General features: G+C 35.2%; 1 protein-coding gene across 4 annotated transcripts in view; it reads left to right on the top strand.

Moving 5' to 3' along the window:
* XRN1 (5'-3' exoribonuclease 1) overlaps window positions 1–24,067 on the top strand; it is a 121,331-nt gene that overhangs the window by 17,213 nt on the left and 80,051 nt on the right. For all 4 annotated transcript variants that reach the window (XM_047100209.1, XM_047100208.1, XM_047100211.1 and 1 more), the window contains 10 exons: window positions 2,816–2,903; window positions 2,988–3,156; window positions 4,197–4,264; window positions 4,577–4,714; window positions 8,742–8,811; window positions 9,024–9,129; window positions 11,893–11,982; window positions 16,953–17,109; window positions 18,932–19,051; window positions 23,341–23,510. In XM_047100209.1, coding sequence (XP_046956165.1) covers window positions 2,816–2,903; window positions 2,988–3,156; window positions 4,197–4,264; window positions 4,577–4,714; window positions 8,742–8,811; window positions 9,024–9,129; window positions 11,893–11,982; window positions 16,953–17,109; window positions 18,932–19,051; window positions 23,341–23,510 — 1,176 coding nt within the window. The remainder of the gene's footprint in view (window positions 1–2,815; window positions 2,904–2,987; window positions 3,157–4,196; window positions 4,265–4,576; window positions 4,715–8,741; window positions 8,812–9,023; window positions 9,130–11,892; window positions 11,983–16,952; window positions 17,110–18,931; window positions 19,052–23,340; window positions 23,511–24,067) is intronic.

Here is a 24,067-nt window from a genome sequence, read left to right as displayed (position 1 = left end):
TTTTCTCCCATTCGTTTTTATTCTGCTGATAGTGTCATTTGATGCACAAAATTTTTAATTGTGACGATGTCCATTCTTTTGTTGCTTGTTACTTTTAGTGTTATATCCAAGAAATTGCCAAATCTAATGTTGTAAAATGTTTTCCCATTTTAAGAGTTGTGCAGTTTTAACCCTTACATTTAGGGTTTTGATCCATGTTGTTAATTATTATATTTGGTATGAGGTAAGGGTCGACTTCATGCTTTTGCATGTGGATATCCAGTTTTCCCAAAATCATTTGTTGAAAAGACTGTCTTTTTCCCCTTGGGTGGTCTTGGCACCGTGGTTGAAAATCATTTGACCATATATGCAAGGGTTTTTCCTGGGGTCTGTATTCTATTCAGGTGATCTCTGTGTTTTTCTCTATGCCATTACCACAGTATTTTGATTACTGAAAATTTGTAGTAAGTTTTGAAATCAGAAAGGATGAGACCTCCAACTTTGTTCTCCTTTGTGAGGATTATTTTGGCTGTTTGGAGTCTCATAAGATTAATCATTTTTAGGATGGATTTTTTGTTTGTGTAAAAAATGTCATTGGGATTTTTTGTTTATGTGAAAAACCTGATTGGGATGGCATTGAATCTGTACGTCCATTTGGGTACTATTTACAGTTTCATAGTAAGTCTTCCAGTTCATCAATACAGAATGTTTTACAATCATTGTGTCTTCTTTAATTTCTTTTGACAGTGTTTTGTAGTTTTAGTGTGTAAGTCTTTTACTGGTTTTTTTTTCTTATTTGTTTTCCCTTTTATTAAAAAAATTTTGTTTAATGTAGTCACCATGCTGTACATTATATCTCCAGGACATATTTATCATATAACTGGAAGTTTTCACCTTTTGCCACCTTCACCCATTTTGCCCAGCCCTCACTCCTCTACCTCTGGGAATCATCTGTCATTCTCTGTGTCTATGATTTCAGGTTTTTGCCTTTGATTTTTTTCTTTTTCCTCTTTGGTCAAGTTTGTTCCTAAGTTTTTTACTCTTTTGCGTGGTATTCTAAATAGAATTGTTTCTTAATTTCTTTTTTGGATTGTTTGTTGCTGGTATGTAGACACAGCTGATTTTTATGTGTTGATCTTGTATCCTACAATTTTGGGGGATTCTATGGGATTTTCTGTATATGGAATCATGACATCTGTAAATAGAGATAGTTTTACTTCTTATTTTTCAGTTTGTATGCCTCTTATTTCTTTGCTTGCCTAATTGCCCTGGCTAGGACTTCCAGTATAATGTTGAATAGCTATAGTGAAAACAGGCATCCTTGATCTTAGGAGGAAAGCTTTCAGTCTTCTAACATGGAATATGATATGAGATGTTTGTTTTTCATAAATTCATTTTTTCATGTTTAGGAAGTTTCCTTCTATTCTTACTTGGCTAAGTACTTTTATCTTGGAAGGTATTGAATTTGACAAATGTTTTCTTTGCTAGTTAATTGTATGGTGATTTTCCTTTGTTTATTAATGTAATTTATTACATAGATTTATTTTTTTACATTGAGCCATCCTTGGATTCCTGGGATAGATCCACTTGCTCATGATACATAATCCTTTTATTTTTTTTTTTTTTTTTTTTTTTCAACGTTTATTTATTTTTGGGACAGAGAGAGACAGAGCATGAACGGGGGAGGGGCAGAGAGAGAGGGAGACACAGAATCGGAAACAGGCTCCAGGCTCTGAGCCATCAGCCCAGAGCCCGACGCGGGGCTCGAACTCACGGACCGCGAGATCGTGACCTGGCTGAAGTCGGCCGCTTAACCGACTGCGCCACCCAGGCGCCCCGATACATAATCCTTTTAAAATGCTGTTGTCAGTTTAGGGACAACTGGCTGGCTCAGTCAATTAAGCGTCACACTTCAGCTTAGGTCATGATCGCCCAGTTTGTGGGTTCAAGCCCCACATCAGTCTCTGTGCTGACAGCTCAGAGCCTGGAGCCTGCTTCAGATTCTGTGTCTCCCTGTCTCTCTGCCCCTCCCCTGCTCATACTCTGTCTCTCTCTCTCTCTCAAAAATAAATAAACATTAAAAAAAATTTTAAATGCTATTGTCAGTTTATATTCTTACTTCTGGTTAAGCTTGAAGTATTGACCAATAGCTAGGAATATAGTCCCCTATACCAAGCCAGGGAAAGATAAGAAGAAAGAAATGATGGAGCCTCATCATTGAAGCTTTTGTCTGTACTGCAGTAGGCAGAAAAGTGTATATACTCACTTATATGTATGCTTTCTGCTCGTGGCCAGCCTTAAATGGGCAGAAACCACTGGTTTCTTAAATCTGTTATCTATTATTTAGGCTTTCTTAATTCTGAGAATCTTTCCAAAAAAAGCATAAGGCAGACCAATTATTTGAACTTTATTATAATTATACTTTTATCTTTTATCTTTATCTTTAGCAACCCTACAGCTTTCATATAAATTACATGCCTGGATTATAAGAATTAATTGTCTTCTAATGATAAGTTTTATTTTAAGCTTCGCTGCATTTTTAAAATTTTATTTTTAATCTTTATTTTTGAGAGAGAGAGAGAGAGAGAGAGAGAGAGAGCGCGCGCAAGTGGGGGAGGAACAGAGAGATAGGGAGACACAGAATCGGAGCTCCAGGCTCCGAGTTGTCAGCACAAAGCCCGACGGGGCTCAAACTCACAAACCACAAGTTCATGATCTGAGCTGAAGTCTGACATCTAACCAACTGAGCCACCCAGGCTCCCCATCCTCGCTGCATTTTTAAAGTTGAACCTTAAAGACACAACTAACTCTGTGTTGATCATCTCATTAATTACAGGGTATGCGCACCAGAAGAAACCACATTTCACCTCCTACACTTATCTTTAATGAGAGAGTATATTGACTATGAGTTTTCAGTACTGAAAGTAAGTATTAATATAGCTGTGGTACAAAGAAAATGTGTAAGTAGAATTTCCGTACAAGTTGACTTTTTCTCCATTTTGCTATAGGACAAGATCACATTTAAATATGATATTGAAAGGATAATAGATGATTGGATTTTGATGGGATTTCTTGTTGGCAATGATTTTATCCCCCATCTACCTCATTTACATATTAATCATGATGCACTGCCTCTTCTTTATGGAACATATATTACCATCCTGCCAGAACTTGGTGGTAAGAAAAGTTTAATATTTTTTTTGAGGCTACTTTAATTTAGCACTCACTCAGCTAACCGTAAAAATGTGACTCAGTTTATTAGATTATTGCATGCACAGCTAAAGTAGGAAAAAAATTGGGGGTTTCTTTTGGTCTAAGACAGTAAGCTCTGAGGTTATAATGTTCAGTGGTTCACAAGCAAAGAAAAAATGACAAGAGTTAAGCAGCCTCATTTACTGATACCTAACTAATCTCTGCCTTTGATTATTTAAGAAAGCCAGTAGAAGATATAAAATGAGGGAAAGAGGGATGCCTGGGTGGCTCAGTCGGTTAAGCGTCCAACTTCATGAGTTGAACTTAGTATCTATTATAATTATACTTTTCTTTTATCTTTATCTTTAGCTACCCTACAGCTTTCATATAAATTACATGCCTAGATTATAAGAATTAATTATCTTCTAATGATAAGTTTTATTTTAAGCTTCGCTGCATTTTTAAAATTTTATTTTTAATCTTTATTTATTTTTGAGAGAGAGAGCAAGTGGGGGAGGAACAGAGAGACAAGGAGACAGAATCTGAAGCAGCCTTCAGTCTCCGAACTGTCAGCACAGATCCCGACGGGGCTTAAACTAAAGAACCACAAGTTCATGACCCTGAGCTGAAGTCTGACACCTAACCAACTGAGCCACCCAGGCGCCCCATCCTCGCTGCATTTTTAAACTTGAACCTTAAAGACATAACTAACTCTGCATTGATAATCTGATTAATTACAGGGTATGCTCACCAGAAGAAACCACATTTCACCTCCTACACTTGTTGGAAATGTAGGAGGATTATTATGTGGACCTGGAATTTATTTTGCTTCAGTTCTTACATATTTTATATTACTGTCAGATGAGTGTCATAGAAACTAGCACCAGTTATATTGCCCAACACTTGAGTGTTTTTCTTGATTAGTAGAATGTCAACATTCAACATTTTGTAAAAAGAATTTTGTGGAATTGTTTTGAAAAAATAATGTTAACTTTTAGTACAAATTTAGTTTTTGTTCCTTTTAGGTTATATTAATGAAAATGGCCATCTCAACTTACCTCGATTCGAGAAATACCTTGTGAAACTATCAGATGTAAGTAACTAGGTATTATTTTCCTGTCCCAGGGTAGCTATAAATGGTCACAAACCAATTACATAATACTTAAAGAAAAAGTTTTGGTACTTCTACTCCAATTGATCATTCTGTATAATTTCACCTATTATTTTTATTTTTAATGCTTTTTGATTTTAACTTTCATAATAGTAGATGAGGTTCCCATGTGCATAAAAAAGTAACATTCTTTGATATCCTATGCCCCATAAGTAGCAACTATTAAAAGTTTCATTTGTATTCTTTCAGACATACTTCAGTTATTTTTAAACGAATTTAAATATTTTTGTATAGTTTGATCGGGAACACTTCAGTGAAGTTTTTGTGGACCTAAAGTGGTTTGAAAGCAAAGTTGGTAACAAGTACCTCAATGAAGCAGCAGGTGTCGCAGCAGAAGAAGCCAAGAACTACAAGGAAAAGAAAAAATCAAAGGTGTCTGTTTTTTTAGGTGTCCTTTCATTTTTTTAGCTGTTAAGGTAAAACTGATATTCCATGCTTCTCACTTTTCTTCTTATGATTTTTGTAGTTGCCTCATTTCATTTTCATTTTTTATTTTCTTCCATGGGACATTTAAAAAAAACTGGTTTCTTTTCTATTAGATCCTATCATTTAAATCTGATCTTTAAAAATCAACTTCTTTTTTTTTAATGTTTATTTTATTTTTGAGAGAGAGAGAGAAAGAGACAGAGCTGAGCAGGGGCAGGGCGGAGAGAGAGGGAGACACAGGATCTGAAGCATGCTCCAGGCTCTGAGCTGTCAGCACAGAGCCCGACGTGGGGCTCAAACTCACAAGCCGTGAGATCATGACCAGAGCCAAAGTTGGACTCTTAACCGACTAAGCCACTCAGGTACCCCTAAAAATCAACTTCTTTTTAACCCTTGAAGAATATTCTGTTCTCTTTGCTCATCCATTCTACTAATAAGTGTAGCAAAACTTCTAAATATAAGTGCCCAGAAAATCAGTTATCTTTTGTAAAATGTGGGTATTTATATAACATTTAATATTGATATGTTAACTAGATCAGTGATTTTTCTATAGAAATAATTTATATATAAAATATACCAATAGGCTAGAGTAATATAGCACAATATCTAATAAATGTTAGGTGCTCAGTAAATGAATAATAGAATCATTCACAATATGCTAATACCGTACAAAGCATTAATAATAAACTCTAAAGAATGTCTTATATGTATTAGCTTGGAAAATAAACTTCTTCTGGAGTTTTCTGTACTTCTGAAGGTTTGGGGTTCTGATAAAATTGAGGAGTTTGCTCTACTCTCCTTGCTATACTGGTTCTATCTAGGCTTAAGCCTAGTAACTCTTGCTCCAGGAAGAGCAGTTACCCTGATTTTCTCTAGTGTAGTCCTAATTGGTTAGCTTTCCTTATTGGAACTTAGGAGCAGTCAGTTTGCATTCTACTGTGTTATTTCTCTTAAGAAAACAGGCTCAGCAACTTCTTGGGAACGTGTACTCAAAAAATTATACGTCAGTAATCCCTGGCTGTACCCATCTCAGCTCCTTCCTTAAGCTTCCCAAGTCTTCAGGCATATGTAGTTAATGTTAGAGACACTGGCAAAATGAGAAGAACTAGAAGAAGAGCCCAAGCACTAGCAGAGGCCCTAGTTTGGATGAACAAAAGGAAATGGAGATAAGGGAATAAGAAGAACTAATGAGAGTCACTGGCAGTAGATAGGCAATCAGAAAATAAAAGTTAAGATCACTGGGAGGAAAAACAGATGGGCAGGATGTGAAGAATGTGATGAGATGAGAGAACTATAGAAAAGCAAATGAGTCACATGAGAGAAAAATTGGAAGTGGAGAATATAACAGAGTTATAAAAATGACAGAATCCAGGGGCGTCTGGGTGGCTCAGTTGGTTAAGCCTCAGACTTCGGCTCAGGTCATGATCTCACGGTTTGTGAGATCTGTGCTGACAGGTCAGAGCCTGGAGCCTGCTTTGGATTCTGTGTCTCCCTCTCTGCTCCACCCCCGCTTGTGTTCTGTCTCTCAAAAAAAAAAATAATAAACATTAAAAAAATTAAAACAAAGAAAAAGAATGACGGAATCCAGGGATATGGAAAATATGTACTATCTATAATTGTGGGAATCAATTATAAATGAATAGATTATGTTAACACAATAGATGAGAATTACCCATTACATATTTTTGAGAAATTCAACATAATAAAGAGTTAGTGAAAAAGTGATACAAAACCAAAAACATTTACACAGTATTTGAGGATTATTTTTATTTATTTACTTTTTATTTTGAGAGAGATCACAGGCAGATATGCACTGGCAGGGGAGGGGCAGAGGGAGAGAGAAAATCTTAAGCAGGCTTCACACCCAGCACAGAGCCCAAAGCAGGGCTCGATCTCAAAATAGTGAGATCATGACCTGAGCCAAAATCTGAAGTTGAATACTTAGCCAACTGAGCCACCCAGGCACCCTGAGGATTATTTTTTAAATGAACTTTTACAGTGTATCACTAAAGGGTCATTCAGTTCTTTTAAATATTTTTTAAATCTTCCTGTTAAATGTCTTACTTTGAAATATATCTTGATATATTGATTTATATGTATAATTAATTATAAGTATGATATATTATTATAATTAATTATTATATATGTTTATAATAATAATTATATTGATTTATAATTTTTTTAGGGCCAGGAAAGCTCCTCCATATGTTGGACTGCTTTTTTATTTTTTTCGCTTAACAGATTTTTATTTAATTATTTTTTTAATATGAAATTTATTGTCAAATTGGTTTCCAAACAACACCCAGTGCTCATCCCAACAGGTGCCCTCCTCAGTACCCCTCACCCACCCTCCCCTCCCTCCCACCCCCTATCAACCCTCAGTTTATTGTCAGTTTTTAACAGTCTCTTATGGTTTGGCTCCCTCCCTCTCTTTTTTTTTTTTTCCTTCCCTTCCCCCATAGTCTTCTGTTAAATTTCTCAGGATCCACATAAGAGTGAAAACATATGGTATCTGTCTTTCTCTGTATGACTTACTTCACTTAGCATAACACTCTCCACTTCCATCCATGTTGCTACAAAAGGCCATATTTCATTCTTTCTCATTGCCAAGTAATATTCCATTGTGTATATAAACTACAATTTCTTTATCCATTCATCAGTTGATGGACATTAGGCTCTTTCCATAATTTGGTTATTGTTGAGAGTGCTGCTATAAACATTGGGGTACAAGTGCCCCTATGCATCAGCACTCCTGTATCCCTTGGGTAAATTCCTAGCAGTGCTGTTGCTGGGTCATAGGGCAGATCTATTTTTAATTTTTTGAGGAACCTCCACACTGTTTTCCAGAGTGGCTGCACCACTTTGCATTCCCACCAACAGTGCAAGAGGGTTCCCGTTTCTCCACATCCTCTCCAGCATCTGTAGTCTCCTGACTTGTTCATTTTAGCCACTCTGACTGGCGTGAGGTGGTGCCTGAGTGTGGTTTTGATTTGTATTTCCCTGATGAGGAGCAATGTTGAGCATCTTTTCATGTGCCTGTTGGCCATCTGAATGTCTTCTTTAGAGAAGTGTCTATTCATGTTTTCTGCCCATTTCTTCACTGGATTATTTGTTTTTCGGTGTGGAATTTGGTGAGTTCTTTATAGATTTTGGATACTAGCCCTTTGTCCGACATGTCATTTGCAAATATCTTTTCCCATTCCGCCAGTTGCCTTTTAGTTATGTTGATTGTATCTTTTGCAGTGCACAAGCTTTTTATCTTCATGAGGTCGCAATAGTTCATTTTTGCTTTTAATTCCCTTGCCTTCGGAGATGTGTCAAGTAAGAAATTGCTGCGGCTGAGGTCAGAGAGGTTTTTTCCTGCTTTCTCCTCTAGGGTTTTGATGGTTTCCTGTCTCACATTCAGGTCCTTTATCCATTCTGAGTTTATTTTTGTGAATGGTGTAAGAAAGTGGTCTAGTTCCATCCTTCTGCATGTTGCTGTCCAGCTCTCCCGGCACCATTTGTTAAAGAGACTGTCTTTTTTCCATTGGATATTCGTTCCTGCTTTGTCAAAGATTAGTTGGCCATACTTTTGTGGGTCCAATTCTGGAGTCTCTATTCTATTCCATTGGTCTATGTGTCTGTTTTTGTGCCAATACCATGCTGTCTTGATGATGACAGCTTTGTAGCAGAGGCTACAGTCTGGGATTGTGATGCCTCCCGCTTTGGTGGTCTTCTTCAGTATTACTTTGGCTGTTCGGGGTCTTTTGTGGTTCCATACAAATTTTAGGATTGCTTGTTCTAGCTTCAAGAAGAATGCAGGTGCAGTTTTGATTGGGATTGCATTCAGTGTGTAGATTGCTTTGGGTGGTATTGACATTTTAACAATATTTATTCTTCCAATCCATGAGCATGGAATGTAATTATTATATATATGTTTATAAATTATAATTATATTAATAATTATTATATTGACTTATAATTTTTGTAGGGCCAGGAAGGCTCCTCCATATGTTGGGCTGCTTTAGACAAAAATGGAGAAGAAGTGGTAACTTCTAAAGGTGAGTACAAACTCTGTATCAGTATATGTTATTTTTTTGACAGAATAGTTACTATATCTTTCCTTAGCTAGTATTAATTCAATAATATTGGATAAAACAGATTTCTGTGATAGCATATAAGCATCTGCTTTGATATGTATTTATCAAAGCATTAGATGGAAAAACAGAATATTCATAATTGTCAGCCACTCTCTTTCTGTCCTTTTTTCCAGATAATTTAGAAGATGAGACTGAAGATGATGACCTATTTGAAACTGAGTTTAGACAATATAAAAGAACATATTACATGACGAAGATGGGAGTTGATGTAGTATCTGAGTACGTTTTTGCCAATGTTTTTACTTTAAAATAGAAAAAAATCATATTTTGCATTTCTTCAGAAAACAGCATAATTTTGATAGTTAAGGTAGTGGGAGAGAAGAATTCTTTGGCTATGTAAATTATTGTAGTGTCAATCTTTCAACTACTATGGTTTTGGAGGTGATATTAACTAATGTGTTATATTCCTGTGATAAAAATTGTCAAGTAGAAAATGTTAGTTTTGTTTTTGCTTTCCATATTCCATTTGCACATCACACTTACTTCAAAGGCTATCTGGCTTGGCCCCAGGTTAATTACCTAGTCCAAAAGTTCCTTAAGAACTTGACCTCTATAATGGTGGTTGTCACACTTTTAAACTGTAGCTCACAGTATGAACTACACATTTGTATTTTATTTAACAAAATTTTATAAAGTGCTTACCAAGTGCCAGGAGCTATTCTAAGCATTTTAAAATATGGACTTATTTAATTCTCACAATTCTGTAAGATAAGTAAAATATTACTATTTTACAACAGAAATTAAGGAATTGAGAGGCTTTTTTTTTGTTTTAAAGTGGATTCATTTGTTTTTTAGAGAGTTCATTTTTAAGTAATCTCTGCATCCAATATGGGGCTTGAACTTACAACCCCAAGATCAACAGTCGCATGCTCTATTGACTGAGCTAGCCAGACACCCTAAGGAATCGAGAGGCTTAAAATGACTTGTCCAAGGTGACATAGTCAGTGCGTGGCAGAGCCAGGATTTGAACACAGGCTGTCTGGCTCCAGATTTAATACTCTCTCTCCCTTTTTTTTGTGTTTTTTTTTGTTTGTTTGTTTGTTTATTTTTTAGTAATCTCTATACCCAGCATGAAGCTCACACTCATAACCCCGAGATCGAGATCAAGAGTCACATGTTCTTCCAACTGAGTAGCCAGGCACCCCCAGAGTTTATATTCTTAACCACTAGAGGAGGCTGCTTCTCTATAAGTGAAATAAGAGCTTCATGAAATGCCATGTACCTTTTTTCATACTTACGTGTTATACTTAGATATTTTCTATACTATTATTTTTTTAATATAATAAAGTACTAAGTATTAGATTTTTTCTAGAGTCTGCCCAGAGATAGACCCAAGCCTTCAGATGTTGCTTTATGTACTCTCAGACTGTCTTCTAGGCTAGACATAGGCTTTCTCATCTATATTCATACTGACCTCCAGTAACTAGAGGTATAGGAATTCTAGTACAAGTCACCGGATCATTTGAAGCTTTGTCAACTACTATTATCATGTAAGACTTTTGAGACTTGAGAAATAAAATATTTAAAATAGTTATGCTTCTAACCCTTTATTTAGTCCTTATCTTTCCTTGATTATAGTTATATAGTGCTATAATACCTGCTGTTGGCACTAAATGCTTAATTTGATAGCTAATAAATCTGTTTTATTTTCCTTTTCTTTTATATATTAAACTATAGACTTATTAAAATGTGATACCGTTTATTTGCCTAGCAAATAAGCAAATCTTTTAAAATTGTTATATTTGATGTTGGTCCAGGAGTGATGGTAGTGTTCTTCCTTAATTACTGATGGGGATATAAACTGGTAAAATTATTTGGAAAGTACGTGTCCAAAAAGTTAAACTATTTATCCCTTTGACTCAATAATTCCAATTATTAATCTGTTTAAAAATATAAACTTAAACACAGAAGATCCTTATATACACAAGGATGTTTATTACACAGTTTTTTATAATAGTACAGAATTAGAAATGATCTACATGTCATCATAATCATGTCCATCTCCTCTTTGTGACAGTCACCATCTTGCCATAACACTGTCTCCAGAATCTGTAGAACTGCTAAACTGGTACTTATAAAAAGTTCATAATAATTTAAAAAGATACTTATAGTATGTTATTAAATACGAATTTCAAAAGCAGGACACAAAATCATATATACAGTATACTCTCATTACAATAAAAAAAAAAAAAACCTGGGCACGGAAAAAAGACTGAAAAGAAATATACCAAAATGTAATAGTAATTGCTGTTAGGTGATAAAAATGCTTTTCTTCATTAATAATGAAAAAATTTTCATTTTCAAAAGTGTGCTTTCCAGAAATATTTATATCTGGAATTTCTAATTGCGTCTGTACCTAAATTTTGATAACAGACACTAATAAGGTTTATGGCTATTTTTTGGTTTTAGCCCAAGGTGTGTGTGTGTGTCTGTCTGTCTGTGTCTGTGTGTAGAAATATTTTCCCTTAAATTATGGTTGAGAAAGAAACGATTAGAGGGAATTTTGTTCAGTGGGGATAGCACTTTTCAATGTATCTTCTAGCTGCTATAACCAGATTCTACAGTCTTCCTGATTTCCTCCTGTGATTTTCTCAGGCATCCTCGCTGATAGTTTCCCATCCCTGTATCCCATTACACCCTGACTATTTAGGAGTGGTAGTGACACTTCTTAGAAAGCTTCCTTGGCCATATCCTCAAACTTTAAATCACACATATAGTACACTGACTGAATAAATATGCACAGTAGGTTTAAGTCTTCTAATAATCGCTTTAGGAAAACTATATGGCAAAACTTTAATCTGACAGAATGGAATTTGTTTTAAATAATATTTTGGAATTTTTCTGATTACAGTTTTTAACTTATTCAGTGATTATATAAAACATATGTGAGGCAGGGTGTATCAGCAGATATTGTGCTCTAAAGATAAATGACCTGTCTTCAAAAATTAATGTTATAATTAAAATATGCTTTTCTGTTTTTAGTGACTTCCTGGCTGATCAAGCTGCATGTTATGTTCAGGCAATACAGTGGATTTTGCACTATTACTATCATGGAGTTCAGTCCTGGAGCTGGTGAGGGAATAAAAGAAAAATAAAGTTTTGATTTTTTTTTTTTTAATAATGATTCATTACTATAATCTCATTTGGGATTCTCTTTTCTCTTTATTCCTATTTATGGTGGCATTTTTAAAAAGGCACATATGGCCAAGTTTAAATGAAATACCAGTAATCTTTTCTTATATGAAAATAGTTTTTAAAGACTTTTGTGTAACAAAGATGCTTCCAGCCCTAGCAAATGGCCAATAATGAAAGCTCTTTAAATCTAAGGATTTAAAATTTTCTATCATGAGGAATCAGCTGTGACAAAGTCTTGATAATTATTGGGTCTGAGTGATGGTTACATAGGGTTGTTCATTATATTCTTTGCTACATTATTGTATACTTGAAAAAATTGTTCTAGTGAGTAATTATTAAAGAATGGGTTATTTCAATGTTAGACTGGGAAGGGTAAAAAAAAATGAGAAAGGAATTATTTGCTTTTCCTGGAAATAGTAATAATAATCATGCTTCCTCTTCCAGCAAGTTCCATCTACATTTCCAAACCATCCACCAAAATAGAAAAATAACAAACCCAGGGAAAAGTAGAGACTTTTAGGAGATGAGATAGTTTATGTTGTTTTGATAGCACCTTTGCTAGGCTTTCTTTTAAAGCACCACACAGCAGCACTTCCAAAACTCAAACAGGAAGAAATAGAAAACTTGAACAGACCCATAACCAGCAAAGAAATTGAATCAGTTATCAAAAATCTCCCAACAAATAAGAGTCCAGGACCAGATGGCTTCCCTGGGGAATTCTACCAGACATTTAAAGCAGAGATAATACCTATCCTTCTCAAGCTGTTCCAAAAAATAGAAAGGGAAGGAAAACTTCCAGACTCATTCTATGAAGCCAGTATAACTTTGATTCCTAAACCAGACAGAGACCCATTAAAAAAAGAGAACTACAGGCCAATATCCCTGATGAATATGGATGCAAAAATTCTCAACAAGATACTAGCAAATCGAATTCAACAGCATATAAAAAGAATTCTTCACCATGATCAAGTGGGATTCATTCCTGGGCTGCAGGGCTGGTTCAACATTCACAAATCAATCAGCATGATACATCATATTAATAAAAGAAAAGATAAGAACCATATGATCCTGTCATTTGATGCAGAAAAAGCATTTGACAAAATTCAGCATCCTTTCTTCATAAAAACCCTCGAGAAAGCCGGGATAGAAGGAACATACTTAAACGTCATAAAAAACATTTATGAAAAGCCCACAGCTAATATCATCCTCAATGGAGAAAAACTGAGAGCTTTCCCCCTGAGATCAGGAACAAGACAGGGATGTCCACTCTCACCGCTTGTGTTTAACATAGTGTTGGAAGTACTAGCATCAGCAATCAGACAACAAAAGGAAATCAAAGGCATCAAAATTGACAAAGATGAAGTCAAGTTTTCACTTTTTGCAGATGACATGATATTATACATGGAAAACCCAACAGACTCCACCAAAATTCTGCTAGAACTGATACATGAATTCAGCATAGTCGCAGGATACAAAATAAATGTACAGAAATCAGTTGCATTCTTATACACTAACAATGAAGCCACAGGAAGAAAAATAAAGAAACTGATCCCATTCACAGTTGCACCAAGAAGCATAAAATACCTAGGAATAAACCTGACCAAAGATGTAAAAGATCTGTATGCTGAAAACTATAGAAAGCTTATGAAGGAAATTGAAGAAGATATAAAGAAATGGAAAAACATTCTGTGCTCATGGATTGGAAGAATAAATATTGTTAAAATGTCAATACCACCCAAAGCAATCTACACACTGAATGCAATCCCAATCAAAACTGCACCTGCATTCTTCTTGAAGCTAGAACAAGCAATCCTAAAATTTGTATGGAACCACAAAAGACCCCGAACAGCCAAAGTAATACTGAAGAAGACCACCAAAGCGGGAGGCATCACAATCCCAGACTGTAGCCTCTGCTACAAAGCTGTCATCATCAAGACAGCATGGTATTGGCACAAAAACAGACACATAGACCAATGGAATAGAATAGAGACTCCAGAATTGGACCCACAAAAGTATGGCCAACTAATCTTTGACAAAGCAGGAACGAATATCCAATGGAAAAAAGACAGTCTCTTTAACAAATGGTGCCGGGAGAGCTGGACAGCAACATGCAGAAGGATGGAACTAGACCACTTTCTTACACCATTCACAAAAATAAACTCAGAATGGATAAAGGACCTGAATGTGAGACAGGAAACCATCAAAACCCTAGAGGAGAAAGCAGGAAAAAACCTCTCTGACCTCAGCCGCAGCAATTTCTTACTTGACACATCTCCGAAGGCAAGGGAATTAAAAGCAAAAATGAACTATTGCGACCTCATGAAGATAAAAAGCTTGTGCACTGCAAAAGATACAATCAACATAACTAAAAGGCAACTGGCGGAATGGGAAAAGATATTTGCAAATGACATGTCGGACAAAGGGCTAGTATCCAAAATCTATAAAGAACTCACCAAATTCCACACCGAAAAACAAATAATCCAGTGAAGAAATGGGCAGAAAACATGAATAGACACTTCTCTAAAGAAGACATTCAGATGGCCAACAGGCACATGAAAAGATGCTCAACATTGCTCCTCATCAGGGAAATACAAATCAAAACCACACTCAGGCACCACCTCACGCCAGTCAGAGTGGCTAAAATGAACAAGTCAGGAGACTACAGATGCTGGAGAGGATGTGGAGAAACGGGAACCCTCTTGCACTGTTGGTGGGAATGCAAAGTGGTGCAGCCACTCTGGAAAACAGTGTGGAGGTTCCTCAAAAAATTAAAAATAGATCTGCCCTATGACCCAGCAACAGCACTGCTAGGAATTTACCCAAGGGATACAGGAGTGCTGATGCATAGGGGCACTTGTACCCCAATGTTTATAGCAGCACTCTCAACAATAACCAAATTATGGAAAGAGCCTAATGTCCATCAACTGATGAATGGATAAAGAAATTGTAGTTTATATACACAATGGAATATTACTTGGCAATGAGAAAGAATGAAATATGGCCTTTTGTAGCAACATGGATGGAAGTGGAGAGTGTTATGCTAAGTGAAGTAAGTCATACAGAGAAAGACAGATACCATATGTTTTCACTCTTATGTGGATCCTGAGAAATTTAACAGAAGACTATGGGGGAAGGGAAGGAAAAAAAAAAAAGAGAGGGAGGGAGCCAAACCATAAGAGACTGTTAAAAACTGACAATAAACTGAGGGTTGATAGGGGGTGGGAGGGAGGGGAGGGTGGGTGAGGGGTACTGAGGAGGGCACCTGTTGGGATGAGCACTGGGTGTTGTTTGGAAACCAATTTGACAATAAATTTCATATTAAAAAAAAAAAGCACCACACAACAAAACAAACCAATGCAAATTATGTGTATTAGTTGCGATTTCACTTAATAACCTTTTAAAAAAATCTTTGCAGTAACTAACTTAATTCTGAGGATGTCTCTGAAGAGCATCCTAATGATGAAAATCCTTGATTTTCCATTTTTTAATAGGGTGCTTATAAGCTGTTCCTATTATTTATCAGACATTAAGGCCAGGTGCTTGAAAAGCGTATTCTCATATAATCCTCACCACTATATAAAGTATTGTCTGACTTTTACAGATGACGTTCAGTTATCTTTATTACTTTAGAAAGGAGTCTTTTTTTTAATGTTTTATTTTATTTTTGAGAGATAGAGGGAACAGAAGCAGGGGAGGGGCAGAGAGAGAGGGAGTCGCAGAATTTGAAGCAGGCTCCAGGCTCTGAGCTGTCAACAAAGAGCCTGACGTGGGGCTCGAACTCACACACCACGATATCATGACCTGAGCCAAAGTCGGACACTTAACCAACTGAGCCACCCAGGTGCCCCTAGAAAATAATATTTTTAAAGTCATGTACCCAAAAATCAAGTCTAAGCCTGATTCCAAAGTTTATACATTTTCCATTCTGCATACCATTCTACCTCCTGAATTTTCTCATCATTTTGAAATGTCATAATTATGGAATATAAAAATATTTCTTTATTTTTGTAGTATACTTAGTCAAATATTAAGATTATAATTTTTGAAAAATTGTGTGTTCAAGGCTTTGTAAAAATATCTATACCTGTAGTTAGAAATAGTGTGTATGATTGTTAAATGGTTTAATCCTATCACAAACATGATAATATATATACCAGTTCAAAGATAAACATTCTTAGGACTGACTAGTAACAGCCACATGAGCTCAGACTCTCTTCTCTCTACCCTCTTGAGAGAGGCTCCAGCTCATGTGTGCTATAACTGAAATGTCTTCTGGCTACCTCATTACTTCAGCCCAAGAATGATTCACACTCAATATTCACACTCAATATAAAAGAACCATTATATATATTTATATTTATATATTAATATATATATATACACACAGACATATGTGTATATATACATGTATGTCTATATATATGTGTATTTATGTATGTATATATATTTAGTATATGTATTTATATATGTTTAAATATATAGTATATATGTACATATATGTATACGTATATACATATGTGTATATATGTATATGTATGTTTAAATATATAGTATATATTTATGTATATGTATTTATATTTATTTACATGTATATACATGTATGTATATATATTTATTTATTGCATATATATATGTATATAGATGTATCCTTCAATTACATGATACATCCCAATTTTGAAATTGTAAAATTATACTTTGAAAATTAAGGTAATATAACTTTTGTTGCCACCACTTGACCTAAATTTTCTAACACTGCTGATTTCTTAAATCAAGTGATAAAATTATGGGTGGTAATTTTTTTCCTTTAGACTTATTGCTGTGTTGTTAAATAAGGAAAACTATGTATTTAATATATTGATCTGTTTCATAAAGTTGCCAATTGTTTAAAACTCAGTTTTGTTTTACAGGTATTATCCCTACCATTATGCACCTTTCCTATCTGATATCCGCAACATCAGCACACTCAAAATCCATTTTGAACTAGGAAAACCTTTTAAGCCATTTGAACAGCTTCTTGCTGTACTTCCAGCAGCTAGCAAAAATTTACTTCCTACGTGCTACCAGGTGGGTTTTAAACTAAAATGTTTTTATGTCCCTTTTGATACTTAGGAGCTCTTCATCCAAGCCTAGAAATGTAATATCCAAACTTCTTTAATAGCTAAATATATTGACTTCCAGTTTCAAATAAAATATTTCTTACACAGATGTCTTGAAAAATAACCCCTTGATTTAGCGTTAGCTTAAAACAAAGTTAGCTTTGTTTTAAAAATGCATACAATTTTTGTAAACCATTCAGAGCATGACTTCTTTATTTTCAGCACCTTTAAGCACATTTTCAGTTTGTCTCTGCACTGATGAAAGTAAACTATGACAGGCAAAATGTGAAGCCATTTACTTTGTCCAAACAATTATAGATTAATTCCTGTTCTTTTACCCTTTATTTATTAGAATAGGGATGGTTCTATTGAGTCCTTTATCTCGACAGAGGTATTATCTCAGTTTATATTTAGGTTTTAAGCATTTAGTTTATCAAATTGTGGAATGAAAGGCTTTTCTCTGGTTAATATAGTTTGCATAACGGGAGGAAGATATTTTAGGAGTATTTGGGTCACCACAGTTACACTAAGCCTACTAAACTGATTCTGAGGGCAAACTTCATTTAGTTCTTTTAGGATATCAATCTTTTCTTCTAATTCTGTGGTCTGGTCCCAAGAATTAAAGTATACACACATAGACACACTTGCACACAAGAAGTGGAGTGTACACACACACACACCTTTTGTTATTTGACTGTCAGGGTCCATTCTTCATCTTCCTAAAACATTATCTGTCCTTCATCCTGGCCTCTGACCTCCCTTTCCTCTTAAGTTTGATGCTCTTTTCCCTACGTTCAGATACATTAAGAATTGATATTCAACTACTCTTGACCAGTTTAATCATGCAGGTGTTTTACAGCCACATCTGTTGATTGTTCTGTGCCCATGCCATACTGGTTATTAAATATTTTGAGTACTACTCTGAGAAATATGCTACTTTATTTCTTTAAAAAAATATTATACCATAATCTTTCATATTCATTTCCTAGAAGATATCCTTATGCTTCTTTCATCTACTCTAAGATCTCTAATAAGAACATCTTTTTATTGGACTTTTTATCTTTGCTCTTAGTGGTGAAGAGATTCTTGGATTTTAGGATTTTTTTCTTTTTAAATTATCTTAGATACCGTCCTTACATTACTTAACAAAATCAATTGATTAGGACACAAAAATAAACTGTTTAAGGTTAAAAATAGAGGACTGTTGGGGCGCCTGGGTGGCGCAGTCGGTTAAGCGTCCGACTTCAGCCAGGTCACGATCTTGCGGTCCGTGAGTTCGAGCCCCACGTCAGGCTCTGGGCTGATGGCTCAGAGCCTGGAGCCTGCTTCCGATTCTGTGTCTCTCTCTCTCTCTGCCCCTCCCCCATTCATGCTCTGTCTCTCTCTGTCCCAAAAAATAAATAAACGTTGAAAAAAAAAATTTTTTTTAAAAAATAGAGGACTGTTGGCAGCCTGTGAAATGAAGTCTGAAAATAGAATTTAAGTGAGCCTTGTAAAGTGGTAAGACAACAAAAGATAGAAAAGGGAAAGTTGAAATTCAGAGTAAAGATGGTTTTACTATATAAGTAGGACATTGGAATGGCAAAGTGATGAGTAGCAGTAAAATTAGAAGTCGTATAGTTGAAAATCAAAATATAGCAAGTATATTGCAATATTTCCAAGATGTAAAAATTTAGTTTTGCCTTGCTTAGAAATTTTAAACTGTAACATGAGCAAATACTGTAAATATATTAACAAAAGTTATATTGATATTAGTTCTTTGATTTCTGTTCCTCTTTATCTTTCCATAGCACTTGATGACCAGTGAAGACTCACCAATTATAGAATATTATCCGCCTGATTTTAAAACTGACCTAAATGGGAAACAACAGGAATGGGAAGCTGTGGTCCTAATCCCTTTTATTGATGAGGTCAGTGCCCGCAATAGTTATATGTACACACATATATTCTTTTTTTTTTTTTCCCTTCAAATTTTTGTTTAAATTCCAGGTAGTTAACATATAGTGTAAAATTAGTTTCAGGTGCAGAATTTAGTGGTTCATCACTTACATACAACACCTGGTGCTCATCACAACTGGTGTCCTCCTTAATCCCCATCACCTATTTAACTTCCACACTGCCCCCTGCCCAGTCCACCCTTTCTCTAGTAACCATCAGTTTGTTCTCTGTGGTTAAGACTCTTTTTCTTGGTTTGTCTCTTTTTTATTCCCCTTTTGTTCATTTGTTTTGTTTCTTAAATTCCACAAATGAATGAAATCATATGGTATTTGTTTTTCTCTGACTTATTTTGGTTAGTATAATACTCTCTAGGTCCATCCATGTCATTGCAAAAAAAAAAAAAAAACAGAAAAGAAAAGGAAAAGGTTTTACAATAAATTATCTAAGCTTCCTACCACAAAAAGCTAAAAAAAATGAGAAATTAAACCCAGACCAAGCAGAATGAAGGAAAAAATAAAAATAGGAACAGAAATCCACAGAAAATGAGCAAACCGTAGATAAAAATGAGTGTAACCAAAAGCTGGTTCTTTAAAAAGGTTAATAAAATTGATAAAATCCTAGCTAGATTGATCAAGATCGGGGGGAGGGGACAAGAGGGAGGGAAAAAGAAATCAGATGAATTGCCAATATCAGGAATGGAAAAGGAGGTATCCTATAGATTTTACATATATTCAAAGGACAGTTAAAGAATATTGTGAACAGCATTATATGAACAAATTCAACAATCTAAATGAAATGAACACATTTCTTTGAAGACACAATTCAGCAAAACTAACAAAAAATTTTTAATCTGAATAGTCCTGTATCTTTTAAAGACATTTAATTCGTAATTTAAAACCTTCCCACAGAGAAAATTCTCAACTCAGATGTGTTTACTTGTGAATTCTAGCAAACATTAAAGGAAGAAATACCACTTTTACACAAACTTGGAAAATAGAAGAGGGAAAGTCACTCTCCAATATATTTTAAATAGGGCGACTGTATTTTTTTCACATCTTTTTTTTTTTTTTTTTTTTTAAGTAAGCTCTACACACAACGTTGAGCTCAAACTCATAAGCCCAAGATCAAGTGTCACATACTCTACTGACTGAGCCAGCCAGGCGCCCCTTTAAACATATTTGATTAGACCAGCATAACCCAGATGCCCAAACTAGACAGTCTGCTAGTCTGCCCTTGGGCCAAAGTTCACATCCTGTCCAAATACAAAACTCACTGACCTCTCCCAAAAATCTCATCTCATTACACATTAAACTCAAAGTCTAGGATTTGATCTTTAAATTTTTTATTTTATAATTTTTTCCGGATTTTGCTACTTCTTTACTCTTCATACCACTTTTTCTATAAATGCTTCGAAAATGTCATAGACAATTACCAGACTAAAAGTCTAGGAGGCTACTCTGGAAAATAGTTCAGTAGTTTCTTATAAAGTTAAACATATACATTTACTCTTCAATCCAGCAGTCACACTCCTGGATATTTATCTTAGAAAAACTTAACACTGTCTTCACACAAAAGCCTGTACACAAATATTCAGGGCAACTTACTTGTAATAACCCAAATTGGAAAAAATTCATATGTCCTTTAATGAGAGAGTAGATAAACAAAAGGTAGTATATCCATTTAGTAGAATATTACTCAGCAATATAAAGAGCTATTGATATAAGCAACTTGGATGAAAAAAAATTCACTTGAGTGAAAAAAGTCAGAATGTTATGTATTATATGGTTCCATTTATATAATATTCTTTTTTTTCCTATGGAGATAGAAGTTTAGTGAATACAGCCCAAGGGAGTCACCCAGGCTGGACAACAGAGGAGAGGCTGTTTGCCTATAATATTCTTGAAATGACAAAATGATTGTGATGTAAAACATGCAGCAGTTGTTAGGGGTGAAGATTGGGGATAGGGTGACAAAACAGATGAACATAAAGGAAGGGAAACAAAATAATACAAAAACAGGGAGGGGGACAAAACAAAAGAGGCTCATAAATATGGAGAACAAACAGGGTTGCTGGAGGGGTTGTGGGAGGGGGGATGGGCTGAATGGGTAAGGGGCATTAAGGAATCTACTCCTGAAATCATTGCTTCACTATATACTGACTAATTTGGATGTAAAGTTTAAAAAATAAAAAGTAAAGTCAAATTACAAATTTAAAAAAATAATTAAAAATAAAATAAATAAATTTAAAAACTAAAAAAAATTTTTAAGAAGATTGGGGATAGGGTGTGATTATAAAGGAGCAACAAGGAGTTTCTTCATGATGATGTAACAGTTGTTTATTCTAGTTTTAGTGGTGGTTATATGAATCCATACATATGATAAAAATTTTGTAGCACTGTACACATAAGAAATCACATACAAAAACCAGTGAAATCTGAGTAAGTCTTTAGTTAAAAGTGTTGTACTAACGTCATTATCCTGATTTTGATAATGTACTTGAGGCTATGTGTATGATGTTATCATTGGGAAAACCTGGATGAAAGGTACATGGGAACACTCTGTACTAATTTTGCAGCTTCTTGTCAATCTTCATCTCTTTTGCCACTATACATAATATGCTGTGATAAAAGTAGCTATGTATTTATGTATTTGTTTGTTTGTCTATGCAGTCCTAGGTGCTGGAGATTTTATTTTTTTAAGATAGATTCCCAAAAGTGGGATAGCTTGGGTAATGGGAATGTATGTTTATTTTTTTTTATATTTTTTTTCAAAAAGTCTAGTCTGATTCACCAATGTTTAGTCCCTACTCTGTCTCTCCAGACCTGGATATTATTGCTTCATTTAATTTTTGGCCAATCTGCTGATGATGGGTGCCATTTTATCATTATTCAAATTTGCTTTTCTCTGATCCCTAATTTGAATGTATTTTTATATATGTGCTTGCCCTTTGCATTTTCTCTCTGTAAATTGCCTGTTTATATCCTTTCCCTCATTTTCCTTTCTTTTTTTTTTAGAAAAAGAATTTAAAAAAGAATTTAAAAAAAAGAATTTTTATCAATTCTTTTTATGTTAGGAATATTCTTTTCTAACATGGCATTTGTCTCTTGATTTGCTGATAAATCTTCTGTCACATGCGTTATGTATTGTTTAAAAAGGTCTAGGGGAGGGGCGCCTGGGTGGCGCAGTCGGTTAAGCGTCCGACTTCAGCCAGGTCACGATCTCGCGGTCCGTGAGTTCGAGCCCCGCGTCGGGCTCTGGGCTGATGGCTCAGAGCCTGGAGCCTGTTTCTGATTCTGTGTCTCCCTCTCTCTCTGCCCCTCCCCCATTCATGCTCTGTCTCTCTCTGTCCCAAAAATAAATAAATAAACATTGAAAAAAAAAAAAAAAAAAGGTCTAGGGGAACCTGGGTGGCTCAGTTGGTTAAGCGTCCGACTGAGGCTCAGGTCATGATCTCAAGGTTCATGAGTTCGAGCTCCGCCTCAGGCTCTGTGCTGACAGCTTGGAGCCTGGAGCCTGCTTCTGATTCTGTGTCTCCCTCTCTCTCTGCCCCTCCCCTGCTCACGCTCTGTCTCTCTCTGTCTCTCAAAAATAAATACAAAAAAATAAATAAATAAAAAAAATGTCTTGAGCCGCTTAGGTGGCTCAGTCAGTTGAGAGTCCAACTTCAGCTTAGCTCATGATCTTCTGGTTCATGAGTTTGAGCCCCGTGTCAGGCTGTCTGCTGTTAGCACAGAGCCCACTTGGATCCTCCATCCCCCTCTCTCTCTCTGCCCCTCCCCTGCTTATGTGTGTGCATGCCCTCTCTTTCTCTCTCAAAAAGAAACATTTAAAAAAATTATTTTTTTAATTAAAAAAAAAATGTCTTTTCCCTTAAGACTGTTAGGTTTTCTCCAATCTTAAATAAGAATTTATCACCTCAAATTACTAATACTCTCCTAGATTTTCTTCTAATACTTTTATTGTCATATTACTCTAATACATATTTTTGTATATAGTAGGAAGTTGGGAGTGTATGTGCTTTTTCTTCCAGCTGGATAGGTAGTTGTAACAGCCCCATTATTTTATTTTATTTTATTTTATTTTATTTTATTTTATTTTATTTTATTTTATTTTATTTTATTTTTTGAGAGAGAGAGTTAAGATTTTTGTTTTTCAAGACCACAAATAATGAATCTGTATACTGAGGGAAAAGATCTATTCTGTATGTTGAGATTACATAATTTTTATACTTTTAACCCCTGTCTTCAATCTTTAAATTTAGAAGCGATTGTTGGAAGCCATGGAAACATGTAATCACTCCCTCAAAAAGGAAGAGAGGAAAAGAAACCAACATAGTGAGTGCCTAATGTGCTGGTATGATAGAGACACAGAGTTCACCTACCCCTCACCATGGCCAGAAAAGTTCCCTGCCATAGAACGTTGTTGCACAAGGTAATGTTATTTGGTAATTTTTCAACAACAGCAATAAGCAGCTCCCCCTGGGGCCTGGGGGAAGCTTTTGAATATCTATTTGGAGAATTAACAAATAATTTATGATAGTTATAGTCAGTTGATAATGAATTACACCCAACTTGCAAAAGATCATACCATCTCCCTCTCAGAATTGTTTCTGTGGTACTCTGCTTTGGTCAGATTCTGCTTCTCCCTTTCTGTCTTCTGTTAAACTTGAGGTTTTTTAGTTTTTTTGGTTTTAATTTTTCCTCTCTAGAATTTATCTGTACTCCTACCTCAACAGGAGATACAAATTTTTGTTTCCACTGTCAGTGTCTACTTTAATATGTTATGACTTTGCCTCTTATATTCCCAACCACCCAACTGGAAAGAAGAAAAAAATAATAAAAGTGTTTCTATATTTTCTTGCCTGAAACTCATTTCTTCTTTTTCTTCCTCATTAAAATGTCTTTGTTGTTTTTTTTTTCTTTTCTCTCATTTTCCCTGCAAATCATTTACCCAGATGGCAGCTAAAGTGAATATCTCCCAGTTATGCT

This window comes from Lynx rufus, unplaced genomic scaffold (genome assembly GCF_022079265.1).
Source record: "Lynx rufus isolate CCGP_SWC_20201006 ecotype Redwood Valley unplaced genomic scaffold, mLynRuf1.p SCAF_5, whole genome shotgun sequence".
Classification (NCBI taxonomy): domain Eukaryota; kingdom Metazoa; phylum Chordata; class Mammalia; order Carnivora; family Felidae; genus Lynx; species Lynx rufus.
This window is presented reverse-complemented; position numbering and strand designations above follow the sequence as displayed.